General features: G+C 52.6%; 1 protein-coding gene and 1 long non-coding RNA gene across 2 annotated transcripts; one reads left to right on the forward strand and one right to left on the reverse strand.

Moving 5' to 3' along the window:
* Positions 1-634: 634 nt before the first annotated feature.
* slc1a9 (solute carrier family 1 member 9) lies at positions 635-11,106 on the reverse strand. Its single transcript, XM_057015843.1, has 11 exons — positions 10,981-11,106; positions 8,492-8,635; positions 7,896-8,048; positions 7,410-7,666; positions 6,671-6,776; positions 6,478-6,604; positions 5,013-5,246; positions 4,435-4,629; positions 2,364-2,498; positions 1,828-2,266; positions 635-1,653 (listed from the first exon to the last, which is right to left on the reverse strand). The coding sequence occupies exons 2-11, from the start codon at positions 8,628-8,630 to the stop codon at positions 1,477-1,479; spliced, it is 1,962 nt and encodes a 653-aa protein (XP_056871823.1). The 5' UTR covers positions 8,631-8,635; positions 10,981-11,106; the 3' UTR covers positions 635-1,476.
* Positions 11,107-12,744: 1,638 nt separating this feature from the next.
* Positions 12,745-13,448, forward strand: LOC130515131 (uncharacterized). Its single transcript, XR_008947154.1, has 3 exons — positions 12,745-12,862; positions 13,099-13,145; positions 13,294-13,448. It is a non-coding gene; the product is annotated as an uncharacterized LOC130515131 (long non-coding RNA).
* The last annotated feature ends 1,563 nt before the right edge of the window (positions 13,449-15,011 follow it).

A 15,011-nucleotide genomic window follows, 5' to 3' on the forward strand; every position in this document is an offset into this window, starting at 1 on the left:
GCGTCAGGCGCTCCCCACAGACAGGGCACTGATACCGCGGTTGTGCTGCACTGATAAATATTCGGCTTCTTTTAATCTTTTTTCTTGGCACAATCAGAATTTTTCTTATGATACAGATTTTTTTCCATCATTTCACTCCTGTTTTCCAAATGTTGACAGTTCTGAATTCTCACATCAAAGCCCACATGTCCGACACACGTAACTGTTCTCCTCTATCACTTTTATCACACCGTTACAATTACAACACACACACACACACACACACACACACACACACACACACACACACACACACAGGAATTCTATCGATCCGGACTTTCCAGATGTAAGAATAAAAACTTCCTGGCTGTCCTGATGTAACCGAGGGTCAGATTTTACCCACAATGCCCTCATGACTGACGTCTTTGTGGCCATCTGCCACAGCGTTGCTCTGACCGGCCTTTGAGAGGATTAAGTGTGTTGGTTTCTTTGTCTCATCAAACACACTTGGTCTCTGTGTTTGTTGCAACTCGTCGGCAGGATTTCTCCTCAGATCCTCGCTGACGCACGACCCCTCAAATCCCCGACAGACTGTTCCTCCGTCCGCGAGACGACGACGCACAACTGCGGCGATCGCACACAAAGACAAGAACACTTCAGCATCTGTATTATTTATTAAATTGACTCCATACAACAGCAACACACGACGACGGTCCGCTGAGACAGAGGGATGAAGGAGGAGAGGAAGAGGAAACACAAACATCAGAAAAATAGTCACACCAAACACCGGCTGAGGAACTGAGGTCCAGAACTTCAGCAGAAATCAGAGCCCAGATCTCTGAAGCTCTCACAGAAGGAGGAGGAGGAACCTGACTTCATCCTCTGAAAGAGAAGAAAGAGCTTCTGCCCACAGCGAAAGGATGGAAATTGCTCTCACAACGCCAGTTAGCTTAGCTTATCAAAAATATTTGAAACAGGATGAAACGGTTCTCTCTAATCTCACGATTGGAGGATTTCTGGATGGACGCCAGAAGAAAGAAACCAGGAATTCAGCTCCCTGCAGGACAGACTCCAGCAGCTTAGATCTTCACAGTGTTTCAGCCAATAATCTGGATCCAAACATGGTTGCACAAAGTCAATGTTGAGATCTACAGCAGCTAAGAGGAAAGGACCTCACAGTGGGAACAAAACCAACCATTTCCCCATTCTGAGGAGTTCAACGATCCACAAACAAGAAATAAGAAATACATGGACGAAAAACGAGAGAATCGGCCGTACGGGAGGGACAGTGTCCAACAGACAGTTTAAAAAGGTACGAAGAGGTGGAGCGATCAGAAAGGATCACGGTTTCCCCGTCTACGAACTGCTGGAGGTCAGAAGGTTGAACCCCAGATCTCATAACAACCCAGAAGAAGCTCCCAGACAGAAATGCTGGAATTCTGCAGTAACGTGAGGAACGCTGACCCATCAGACGCCTGAGCCCTCGGGAGCGTCCAGTCAGGGCAGATCGCAGGGTGGGATGGCGTGTCTCCGGTCGTAGGCCGTGTCGTCACTCTCTTCCCCGTCACTCGTTTCTCCCAGAACTCTCTCTTCTTCCTCCTCTGTTTCACTCTCTCGCCTCAGCCTCTCTCGCTCGCGCTCCCTCTCTCTGTAGGAGCGAGGGATGGTGCAAACCTGGCGGAGAACATGTGCACCTTTATCTGACCCGCATGAGCACAGCTAAGCTAAGCTAATGCTGTTAGGGCTTTAGGAGCTCTCACAGGCTGTCACGACTGAAGGAGGTGTAGATGTTCTCCTTGTTCCTTCTGTATCTCTTCGGAGAACACTACATCTGCTTGGTGAACGTACCTGGTTGTCGTGGCTGGGCAGGGCGCAGTAGCCGGGCTCAGACCTGTGAAGGAGGCGGGGCGACTGAGTACGGAAAGGCCGAGGGGAATGGGAGCAGACTGACCTCGGTGAAGGAGAACGGATGGAACGTGGCGAAGGCGATCGGACGGAGCGAGATGGTGAGTAAGTGGCGGAATGGGATTGGGTGAGGGCGTGGCCATGATGGTTCTGTTTGAGAGGTCGAGGGGAGCGAGGGGGTAGCTCTGGCGGCTTGAAGGGGTCAACCAGGTCCATTTCTGTGAGGATTGGGGGCGGGGGGATGAAATCCAGCTCCTCCTCAGACGGGAGAATTTCCATCTCTGCAGCATCAAGCTCAGCGAGCTCCGCCTTCGACAGGTGGTCCACGATCCCAGCACCAAAGGAGTCGCCCACCACATTGATGGAGGTGCGCATTCTGTCCCTGGGTAGACAAAGAGGGTGAGGACGCCACTGGGGTCACGGCGTGACCTGTCTGACCTCTGAGGTCCTCTGAGGTCAGACAGCAGACACCAACTCACAGCAGCCAGTCGACGGCGATCAGCAGGCTGATGTCCTGGGTGGGAAGACCGACGGCCGTCAGGATCAGCAGCATGGTGACCAAACCGGCACTCGGAATACTCGCCGCTCCCACACTGGCCAGAGTGGCCGTCATGCTGGGGGACACAGAAGACACGCCCACAAAGGTCAGCCAGGAGAAGAATGATGGAGGGATGATGGATGGGTGGGTGGATGGATGATGGATGGATGGGTGGGTGGATGGATGGATGGATGGATGGATGATGGATGGGTGGGTGGGTGGATGGATGGTGGATGATGGATGGATGGATGGATGGATGGATGGGTGGATGGATGGATGGATGGATGGATGGATGGATGGATGGATGGATGGATGGAGGATGGGTGGATGGATGGATGGGTGGATGGATGGATGGATGGATGGATGGATGGATGGATGGATGGATGGATGGATGGATGGAGGATGGATGATGGATGGAGGATGGATGGGTGGGTGGGTGGATGGATGGATGGGTGGATGGATGGATGGATGGATGGATGGATGGGTGGGTGGATGGATGGATGGATGGATGGATGATGGATGGATGGGTGGGTGGATGGATGGATGGATGGATGGTGGATGGATGGGTGGATGGATGGATGGGTGGGGGATGGATGGATGATGGATGGATGGATGGATGGATGGATGGATGGGTGGATGATGGATGGGTGGATGATGGATGGATGGAGATGGATGGATGGGTGGGTGGATGGATGGATGGATGGATGGATGGATGGATGGATGGATGGATGGGTGGGTGGGTGGATGGATGGATGGATGGATGGATGGATGGCTGGCTGGGTGGGTGGCTGGCTGGATGGATGGCTGGCTGGCTGGCTGGATGGATGGCTGGCTGGCTGGCTGGATGGATGGATGGAGGATGGATGGATGGATGATGGATGGGTGGATGGAGGATGATGGATGGATGACGGAGGGATGACGGAGGGATGATGGATGACGGAGGGATGACGGAGGGATGACGGAGGGATGGATGGATGACGGAGGGATGACGGAGGGATGATGGATGGATGACGGAGGATGGACTCATTTCCACCCATTAACAGACGGGAACGTGGCTCCGCCCCTCAGCCAGGAGAGGAACCAGCAGAACCCAGCAGTGACCCAGCGGAGGTCCACTAACTTCAGCCCTGCTGCTGTGACTCTGGGCCGGAGCTCCTCCATCACCACCACAAAGATCTCACTGAAACTAAAACCTTGTTTGTGTGGTTGGGCAGGTTTCCAGAACCGGTCGGAACCAGTTTCAAATGTGAGCTGGAGTGAGATGTGTTGGGTGTTGGTGGAGCAGAACCTGCTTAAGAACCTTCTGCGAATGAAGACAATGGTGAGCAGAGCAGAAGAATGGGGACGTTCTGACGTTCTCCTGTTGACAGGAAATGCTGCTGGTCACGTGACGTCCGCCCTGAAATGGGAATTATGGGTAACAGATGCGTCTCCAGCGTGGACGTGGGACAGTTGGCTGTCCTTCACATCTCCATCCCACCTAGCATGCGGCGCTGCTAACTAGCATGTGGTTGTGAGAGAACCCAGCACATGTGGTGGAATCCACCAGAGGACAGAGAGACAAACCTCAGGAAGGACAATGGTGTCTGGACAGAGACTCCGTCGCTGCTCAAACTTCTGACGGAACAGAACCAACCAACATGTTTGCAGCACGACTCACGTTAACCTGCAGCTAACCTGAGGCTACTCGATTTACCCCACGCGTCCACTGTGACGTTGGACGGTGAGGACAAGCTGTCCTCATCGCACCAGTTAAACAGTGGAGGCTCCGTGGGCGGAGATCTTTCCTGACTCATCTCCATCCAGACTCCGTCCCAGCCTGAATATAACGTAAACTGACCTGGGACCAGGTTCTCCTAAAGGCACCTCTGCCCCAGGACGAGACGAGTGGACAGGAACTGTCTTCTTGTAACCTTACGACTATTCAACTGAACCCCTCTAGAGGCCCATCGTGGTATTACAGGACAGCATAGCTAGGGCTCGCTAATGTGCATGCTAGGCTACAGCCCCACCTGACAGTGACGATCTGTCCACCATCCAGTGAAATGTCGTTCATCTGGGCGATAAAAATGGCCGCCACCGCCTCGTACAGCGCCGTGCCGTCCATGTTGATGGTGGCGCCGATGGGCAGCACGAAACGCGTGACGCGTTTGTCGATCTTCAGGTTTTCCTCCAGGCACCGGAAGGTGACGGGTAAAGTTCCTGCACTGAGAGAGGAGACGGACGAGCTGTGTGAAGATCAAGCGGGTCGGGGGGGAACTGGACCGCCGTCAACATGGACGACCAGCTAACTCAGCTCTGGGAATAACACAAATGACAGTTGGGCCCAGCAGAATCCCAGGAATGCTGGACCAGATACAGCAGAACAGGATCCAGACGGCCCGGATCTGATCTGGACCCACAGCAAACAATCATGGGGCCACATGGGGTCTGTGCTCCTGTGGTGGAGGTCCGAACATCCCACAATGCAACAGTTTTACAGAGACACACACACACACACACACACACACACACACGCACACACACACACAACACACACACACACACACACACACACACACCACACACACACACACACACACACCCCTACCTGCTGGCCGTGCCCAGGGCTGTAATCCAGGCCTGGAATATTCCAGAGTAAAACGTAAATGGGCTTTTTCTGGTGGTGGCAAAAAATATGGCAGGCAGAATCAACCCGCCGTGGATCACCAGGCCGACGATGACGGTCACCATGTACATACCCAGCTGCCTCGCCACCACCTCCAGGTCCCCGATGGCAGCAATCTTCCCCGCAATGAGCGAGGCGATGCCGAATGGAGAGTACCTAAACAGAGGGGCGGAGTCACTGAGCTGAGCACAGGGGCGGAGTCACTGAGCACAGGGGCGGGGTCACTGAGCTGAGCACAGGGGCGGAGTCACTGAGCTGAGCACAGGGGCGGAGTCACTGAGCTGAACACAGGGGCGGGGTCACTGAGCACAGGGGCGGGGTCACTGAGCTGAGCACAGGGGCGGAGTCACTGAGCTGAACACAGGGGCGGGGTCACTGAGCACAGGGGCGGGGGCACTGAGCTGAGCACAGGGGCGGAGTCACTGAGCTGAACACAGGGGCGGAGTCACTGAGCTGAACACAGGGGCGGGGTCACTGAGCACAGGGGCGGAGTCACTGAGCTGAACACAGGGGCGGAGTCACTGAGCTGAACACAGGGGCGGAGTCACTGACGTTTTAATGAATAGAGCTTTAATTCCACATGATTGGCTGTAAACTGATGCTAATGCTAGCTACAGCACAAACCACATGCAGCCTGAACGGACCCTCAAACCCTGACGGGGGACAGCAGAGCCAGAAATAAGGGTCAGGTCAGAAGCTCTGTGGATGAACAGCTAAGTCAGACAGTGTTTCTGTTGTTGTTGCCGTGGTTACAGCTGAAGAGCTGCTACTGCTGGGACCCTGGCCTCAGCCTCAGCTGCTCGTGGTCGCTCGGCTCCGGGCGACGGTTATTTGGTGGGAAGGTTTCTGCGATGTGACGGATCTGTTTCCTGTAGGCCTTTGTTTACACTGGACTCTGCCTTTGGCTGGTTCTGCGGCGCCGTGAGTCATCTGTTTACACTGCAGCAGATAGGAACAGGAACACGAGGCATCTGCTCCTCCAGCTGCACACCAGCAGAACCTTCATCCTCCTGACGCCCCTCTCCCATGACCCCCTCAACCCTCATATGTGTTCCAGCTCTACTGTCATCAGGTTCCTGTGGCTTCCCCTCAGTACCAGGAACTAAGTTCCTGCTGCGGCCCCAGAACATCTCGGACTCCAGCTACACCAGAGGTCACCACCATGGAGGATCGGACCTGTTCCAGTTAGCATCAATGACCCCGATACTCAACAGAAACGGATCTTTTCTGATCTAAAGGTGTCAGGAATGATCAATGTCGTCATATATCTGATCAACCTCTGATCAATACCCTCTCTGAACTACTGCATTAGTCAACAGTTTCCTCCAGTACCGGTGCTGGTGGTACTGGTGGTACTGGTGGTACCGGTGGTACTGGTGGTACTGACCACATGATGAGGGAAACCATGGTCATGATGATCTCGTTGAGGACGTTGAAGAAGTCACACATCACCTTCCCTCGCTCGCCCATCCTGCCCATGCAGATCCCGAAGGTGATGAAGAACCCGATCAGACCTGCGGACGATGTCTGGTTACCATGGGAACCGTGGCAGAGCCAGCTGGTTGGCGTCAGACACTCACCCAGAACATTCATGCCCCACTTGTACTCCAGAGCTTTCTTGTTCTGGATGATGGGCTCAGTCTGGTTGGCAATGGACACGGGAACCTTTTTCAGGACTGTCTGAACCTGCAGGGGGAACAAGAGCAGAACTCTGAGCCCTGAACAAAGCATGATCCAGAGAAGAGCTCCCAGGAGCAGATGATCCAGACAACTGTGTCCTTTACCAGAAATAAGAGCTTTTAATCAATAACCAAGCAGAGGTGACCAGAGGGATCAGAAAACAGCAGAAGTTCTGTTACTGAACTGGGCGTTAACCTTGTTCCTCTAATGGGACAGAAGGAATCTCCTGGAGATGATGGACGATGGATGATGGATGATGGATGGATGGATGGATGGATGGATGATGGATGGATGGATGGATGGATGGATGGATGGATGGATGGATGATGGATGGATGGATGGATGGATGATGGATGGATGGATGGATGGATGATGGATGATGGATGGATGATGGATGGATGATGGATGGATGGATGGATGGATGATGGATGATGGATGATGGATGAACAGAGTCCAGCAACATTGGAGGGTTTCTGTCGGGAGCTTCAGTCATTCTGGCAAGTTTGATTTATGCTGAGCAACAATGAGGGAGAAGAAGGTCACACACACACACAACACACACACACACACACACACACACACACACACACACACACACACACACACACTCACACACACACACACACACCAGCGTCCCACCTGTTGGAAGCAGGCTCGGACCAGGTTCTCGGGGAACAGGTTCCTGATCAGGTCCAGGAAGGCATCCAGGCTGTTGACCTCCTGGTTCTTGGCTGCTGAAGCTGTTGTGCTTCGCCCCCTCAGTTTGGGGTTTCCTGGGTGGATCCCCAACACCAGGATGACTCCAAGGATGGCGGCGATGATGGTGGTGGACATGTAGTAGACCATGGCTCTGCTGCCCATCCTGCCACTGGAGCGGGCGTCCAGACCAGCCAGCCCTGAAGGAGACCTCCACTATCATCAACACGTGGCTTCAGGACAGTGCAGAAACATTTGAAACATTGGGCTCCATTAGCTTCGTTAGCTGTTAGCAGAGCCACATGTTCTCCAGACATCTGTGAAGATCCATGGAGCTGCTGCTCATACCGAGGTTCAACGACTTCAGTCCCAGAGTGATATCAGGGTCACAGACAAGGACCGAATGGAAGGAAGGAGCTTTTCTCCTACCTGTGATGAGGCTGGAGATGATGAGTGGCAGGATGAGCATTTTCAGCATCCTCATGAGGATCTCTCCAGGAAAGGAGACCAAGGTGAGGGCGGCGCTGTCCCTCACCTTCATGTAGCGCAGCAGCATCCCGAAGACGACCCCCAGGACCACACCTGAGAACCACACAGGAACATCCTGCTGCCGGTCATGGACCTACATGATGAACCTGCTTCTGAAGACCTTCTGACACCAGCGGCGATGCTGCTGAGCTTCAGATGGTTTAAATATCTGCCAGCTGTTGACCTTCCTGACCTGAGAGACGTTTCTGTCTCCGACCGATGAGCAGCGCCGAGTTTAGACCAAAGCAGTTTGGACTCGGAGAGACGAATGACAAACAGCCAACAGAAACGCCAACGCGCTAACAGATGCTAACTCAAACAACAAGGTCAGCGTGGGAACCTCCGCAGGTCCTGGACTGCTGGATGTTCACAGGCCACCACAGCTCACAAATAAAACCTGAGGGTTTGTTGATGAAGGTCATGTTGGAAAACAGAAATGTGGGCAGAAAAGGGTGAGAATGGAGAGAAGGTTCTGAGGAGCAGGAGAGTGTGAGTACCCATGACGGTGAGGCCCAGCAGCAGGTTGTGGGCGTTCCGGCTGCAGTGGCCGGCGTCTTTGAGCGCCCCCTCAGGGTTGTCATCTCGCTGGGGTTCCTCCTTCTCCTTCAGCTTGTTGGTGTTGGGCTGGTTGGTCATCCTGCCTGGGGACACATGGACACAGTTCCAGCAGCAACGTCCTGGTGTGTTTACAGACCGTCCTAACGGAGCGTTCTTCTGACTGCTGCTCAGGGGAACCGGCCCGTGGCAACAGAACACTCAACACAGCAGAAGCAGAACCTGCACAGCTCAGTTCTGGAACCCTCCACCAGTGGACCTCTAAAGGTGGAGATGAAGGAAGAGATGCAGCAGCAGGCATCTTCTCCAGGAGACCAAAGGAGGCCTTTCATGGAGGTCCTCAGAGCTCCACCTTCCATCCACTGATCCACTCACACACCAGGTGAGAGTTGGACCACCAGAACCAAACAACGCTGGTGTGTGTGTGTGTGTGTGAATGTGTGTGTGTGTGTGTGTGTGTGTGTGTCTGGAGTTCATCTCCATTCAAAGTTCATTCACTCCTTTAATCTTCCATTTTCCCTCAACCAGCCAGTAACAGGTCAGGAGACCAAATCAGTCGGTTGCTGACCAACTGATTTCAGACTGAAACAGAACAGGACCAGGACAGGAACCAGGACAGGACCAAGACACGGACCAGGACAGGACCAAGACAGGGATCAGGACAGGACCAAGACAGGGACCAGGACAGGACCAAGACAGGGATCAGGACAGGACCAAGACAGGAACCAGGACAGGACCAAGACAGGGACCAGGACAGGACCAGGACAGGAACCAGGACAGGACCAAGACAGGGATCAGGACAGGACCAAGACAGGGACCAGGACAGGACCAAGACAGGAACCAGGACAGGACCAAGACAGGGATCAGGACAGGACCAAGACAGGGACCAGGACAGGACCAAGACAGGAACCAGGATGGTCTCCATCGGCTGCAGTTACTGCACGTTTACCACTCGTCTCCAAGACAGTTTCTGTTTCCATGACAACATGAGCTGTTCCAGACGGTTCATCTGCTGGACTGTGAACCCCAGTCCCAGCCCGGGACAGTTGCTCCGCCCCCCGTCTCACCTGACAGGTGGGGCTGGTCGGGCTCTCCAGGGCGACACTCGACTGTTTCTACACCGAACACGTGAACGCCTCAGACGCTGGTGGTGTCACGGCCTCGGTGTGTGTGTGTGTGGTGTGTGTGTGTGTGTGTGTGTGTGTGTGGACGTGTGTGTGGCAGGATTAGAACAAAGGCCTGATTGTTTGGCGTGAGCTGGGGGGGGGGGGCGTAATCCCCCGCTCGTGGCAGATGAAGACGACTCCTCTCGCCTCTTTATCTTCCCCTGTTCTTTATTAGGCTAACGTTTAGCACAGCTAGCTAAAGACGGCCGCAGCAGCCAAATTTCTCGTAACGTTTTCATCCGTTTTGGTGTTTAATGGCACATTCAGGTCACAGCATCTACAGACGTGTGTGTCGTGTGTTTATTCATGAGTGAAACACAACCTGTGTGTTTCACAGACAAATGTTGTGTGTGTGTGTGGTGTGTGTGTGTGTGTGTGTTTGTGTGTGTTCATGTACTTACTAGATAGTAAGTAACAAATTACTCATTCTAGTAGCAAAGGACTGACTTTTGGCTGCTCATCACAACTTGAAAGGCCTGTTTGAGGGTTAAGACATGGTTTTAATGTTGGGTTAGAGTTGGGGTTAGGTCAGGGGTCAGAGGTCACAGGTCAGAGGAATGTATCCTGTCTCCAGTGAGACGAGGACCACAGTCCTCAGGGTCAGGAGATGTATTATATCTATGAAAGTCCTCACAAAGGCAGAGGATTGTGTGTGGGTGTGAGTGTGTGTGTGTGTGTGTGTGTGTTAATCTGAAGGTATTAATCTGTTGTTTGAACCCACATCTGCTGTCCTCACTGGTGTAAATCTCCTGTAGGGATCGTTCATCCGGCTCACATCTGAGTCTGTGCTCGCTCCATCAGGTCTGAGGGGACAACGTCCTGGTCCCCACACCTGATCGCTCTGGTCCCCCCGACGGTCACACACAGACGCTCCACACACACCTCACATCTGCATCAGGTGCTTCATTTCCTGTCACATGACCCGCTCTGGCATCGTTCTAGTTCTAATGTTCCTGTTTCTGCCCGGTTCTTTTATCCCACACAAGATTCTTTCAGAGCGTTTCCACTCTGATTTGCATTTTATCTCTTTTAATTGTAACTTTCGTTATCAATTAACTTGTCGACGCTCTTAAATGTGAAGTCAAAAACATTCAGCCAAATCCAATTTAATCAGACACTAATTCACTTCATTACTAGATCATCTGTGTTTATACATGTTTATTACACAATTGTTTATAACACGAGACATTTCCTGTGCTCATTGAACATATCGTGTGTGTGTGTGTGTGTGTGTGTGTGAGAGCGAGGAGGTGAGGGGAGCTTACCTGCTGCTGTCCGTCGGGCATCGAGAGCGAGGATGAGGAGCAGATGAAGGCAGACGGGGATGAACGGACGCAGTCTTACGTCATCTGAGAAAATTTGCAGATTAATGGAACAGCTTGATGCTCCGGCCTCCCCCAGCTCCTCCCTCCCTCCCTCCCTCCCTCCCTCCATCCTCCCTCCCTCCTCCATCCCTCCATCCCTCCCTCCCTCCCTCCATCCATCCCTCCATCCCTCCCTCCCTCCCTCCTCCCTCCCTCCCTCCCTCCCTCCATCCGTCTCCTCGTTCTCTTCTCCTGATTCAAACACACAAACACGTCTTGGCATCATTTTCAGCCAATCTCAGCTCATTAACACCAGAATCACAGAAAAATCCTAAACTACATTTTAGGTTTCAGGATTTTGAATTTTGATATTTTTACATGAATCCGAGATGAGGAAATGACAAAGTTGAAGCAGTATTTTCCTGGCGTGCAGCAGCCCTCCCGCTCGCCAGGGGGCGCCGTGGCTCCACCCAGCGCTGAGGCTGCCCCTCCCAGTGTGACAGCCCATGATGCCGGTCAGGAGACCTCCAGCTGTGGGGGGCTGATGTTTCCCTCTAAACAGTGAACGTCAGCTCAAAGCTGCGCCGGAGCAGAATAACCAGCGTCTATTTCTCTAATAGTAATTAAGAGAGTCTCAGTCTTCTGCGCGTTCCTGAGAAGAATTCCAACATTGAGTTATTTAAGTGAGGTGTGCCATATGGGGAGGGTGGGGCTGGGGGGGCGAGCAGGGTGGGCGGGGGCCCCCCGGTGCAGCAGGTTGTCTGGAAAGTCAATCTTGGACTAATTGGCTGAAGCAGATTCGCTGTGGGAAACCTGATCCAGAAAAACTTTACAATGTGCAACATTTTTCCTTTGGCAACAGAAGTTGGGGGGGGGGGGGGGGCATTGCCAAGCAACTGTTAGCAGATAATTCAGCTTTTAAGCTGCGTGTCTGCACTTGTGAGCGTCAGCAGGTGAATGAAAGTGTAGCTGCTGTAAGGAGACACGGGGGGGGGGGGGGGGGTCCTGAAAGGGAAGAGCGGTGTCAACAAGAGCAGAGTAGAGCTGTTAACACAGAACATAACACCACGGAGCGGTTCTGATCCCAACGCTCTGTTAGCAGGCAGCCTAGCGTCGGCGGCCACTAGGGGCAGCGTTTCATTTAACGGTTTCATGGAAACAGGAACAAATTCCAATGTTTTAGGACACTGGTCAGCTGACACTGGCGTCTGTGGGCGACCACAGAATCCACCAGCACCAGCAGAGCCTGGATTTATGCGTTCCCCCAGGCCGGCCGTCACAGCCCCGACGTAACGTAAAGAATGACATATTTAGAAGGTAACGTAAAGAATGACATATTTAGAAGGTAACGTAAAGAATGACATATTTAGAAGGTAACGTAAAGAATGATATATTTAGAAGGTAACGTAAAGAATGATATATTTAGAAGGTAAACCGAGTCAGTGAGTGGGAGCTGACCTCCTCCCTGATGAGCACGGCTCAGTTCTGATGTTCTCAGGTTCCCTCTCCCTGAAGGGGAACATTCCGAGTCCTCGGTTCAGCTCCGTCCAAGACAGACTCATGAGTGTGTGAGTGTGTGTGTGGGGGGGGGGGCTTGCTTTATCTTTCTACAACTGTAGAAGTGTGGTGCTGCTATGGATGGGGTGAAACGGCATTGGATAAAAAAAAGTATATGATAGCCTGACCTTTGACCTTTGACTTCTACCATCAAGCCTGGAGATGGCGACATTTTGGGCTTCGGTTAATTGGTTCAGATTGAGCTGGAACATTACTGATTGAGGCTGATTGATTAGAACAGATTAGAACTGGGTTCGGGTCAGGGACGGAGTCAATTAGTGGGTTAGTTTTAATGGTTAGGGTTAGATTTAGGGGTTAGGAATAGGGGTCAGGGTTAGGGGGTCAGGTGAGGGGTCAGGGTTAGGGGTCAGGGTTAGGAATAGGGGTCAGGGTCGGGGGTCAGGGTGAGGGGTCAGGGTGAGGGGTTAGGGGTCAGGGTGAGGGGTTAGGAGGGTCAGGGTTAGGGTTAGGGGTCAGGGTGAGGGGTTAGGGTTAGGGGTCAGGGTGAGGGGTCAGGGTGAGGGGTTAGGGGTCAGGGTTAGGGGTCAGGGTCAGGGTGAGGGGTTAGGGTTAGGGTGAGGGGTCAGGGTTAGGGTGAGGGGTCAGGGTCAGGGTCAGGGTGAGGGGTTAGGGGTCAGGGTGAGGGGTCAGGGTCAGGGTTAGGGGGTCGGGGGTCAGGGTGAGGGGTCAGGGTGAGGGGTCAGGGTGAGGGGTCAGGGTCAGGGTGAGGGGTTAGGAGGGTAATGTAGCTTGGTCATATATTGTGCCTGTGAGAGGGAAGCACAGTTTGTGTGTAGGACTCAGCACCCAGAAAGTGAAGGAAGTGGACGACAGGGACGGCAGGAGGAAGAGGTGACCACCTGTTGCCTGAGCACCTGTAGCAGCTGCTGTGTCTGGTGACACCTACGGCCGCTACAGGTGCTCATGGACACGTCAGTGCTGCTGGTTCCTTCGCTGCCAGATCAGGACGCAACATGGAAATTTGGCTCCTGTGTGATTAAAAACAAACTGGAATCTGAATGATGGAAGCCAAACACGCGCCGGTGTCTCTAACTGGGAGACGGTGCGATACGAGCGGCTTGGAGCTGCTCCCCTCCAGAGGCTCCTCCTGGAGCGGTGGAACCCCGGTGGGACGCTGCCCTCACATCCCAACTGTCTCTGCCGCCTTCAGCACAACTCTCGCTCTCAGGGCCTCAGGGTGAATATTTCACCGTGTTCGGGACAAGTTCAGGCAGAGAGTGATGGGAGGATTCCCAGAGTGAATGCTGGGAGGCAGGAATGTGTCCAGGAGGGTTAATGGGAACCTGCAGGAAGGGTCCCAATGTTTGCACAATCCCTCAGCAGCTCCAGTAAAGGTCTGAGGCTCCTGGAGGCTCCTGGAGGCTCCTGTGGCCCCAACGGCCCGGATGAAGACGTCTCTACAGCCAACTGACCCAAATGAGCAGCTTTGACGTTCAAAAACCTTCTTTCATTTTCGCTGTGTCCCACCTCTCCTATCCCCAAACCTTTTCATGAGGACTCTCTGAGGGGCGGGGCTGAAACGTGAACCTTCCCCCTTTTGTCTCTATTCTTCTCCTTATCCTTTCATCTTTCCAGTCACTGGTGAGAGAAGAGAGACCGCTGGGATGGAAACCAGGGTGATAACGAGGGGGGGGCTGAACCACCATCTGGTTCTTGTCTGGACCACGATCCTGCTGCCAGGACTCAGAGAACCCCTGCAGACGTCCCCCTAAAGACGGGCCAGTAAAGGTGACAATGAGACACCATGTCCTGCTGCCCCCCAACACACACACACACCACACACACACACCTGCGCACACACACACTCACACACACACACGCGCACACACACACACACGCACACACACACGCACAAGCACCTTTAAAATGTCCAAAAATCAAATTCTCTCTTTTTGTTGTATTGTAGTAATAAAAACAGTAATAACACACTGGCAGAAATTTAAAAAAATGGTAGTATTAGCCTTTCAGAATGAATAACTCTTTGGTAATAATTACACTTTAGAATTAGCACAGCATTGTTGGTAATAGAATATTGGTTGTAATAACACATCGTAATAACTCATCCACAATGATAACACATCACTTGTTGCAATAACTCATGGGTAGTAAAAATCTATAGGCTGTAATAACTCATGGGTAGTAAAAATCTATAGGCTGTAATAACTCATGGGTAGTAAAAATCTATAGGCTGTAATAACACATTGGTAGTAAAAATCTATAGGCTGTAATAACTCATGGGTAGTAAAAGACATTGGTTGTAATAACACATTGGTAGTAAAAATACGTCCGTTGTAATAATCCATCACAATCCATATGTGAGGTCAAAGTGGCATGGGGCCCTCAGCAGATATTGGTGCACATGACATGTTATTACACTTGACATGTTATTACACATGGCATCGATAATAGCATCA

This window comes from Takifugu flavidus, chromosome 18 (genome assembly GCF_003711565.1).
Source record: "Takifugu flavidus isolate HTHZ2018 chromosome 18, ASM371156v2, whole genome shotgun sequence".
Classification (NCBI taxonomy): domain Eukaryota; kingdom Metazoa; phylum Chordata; class Actinopteri; order Tetraodontiformes; family Tetraodontidae; genus Takifugu; species Takifugu flavidus.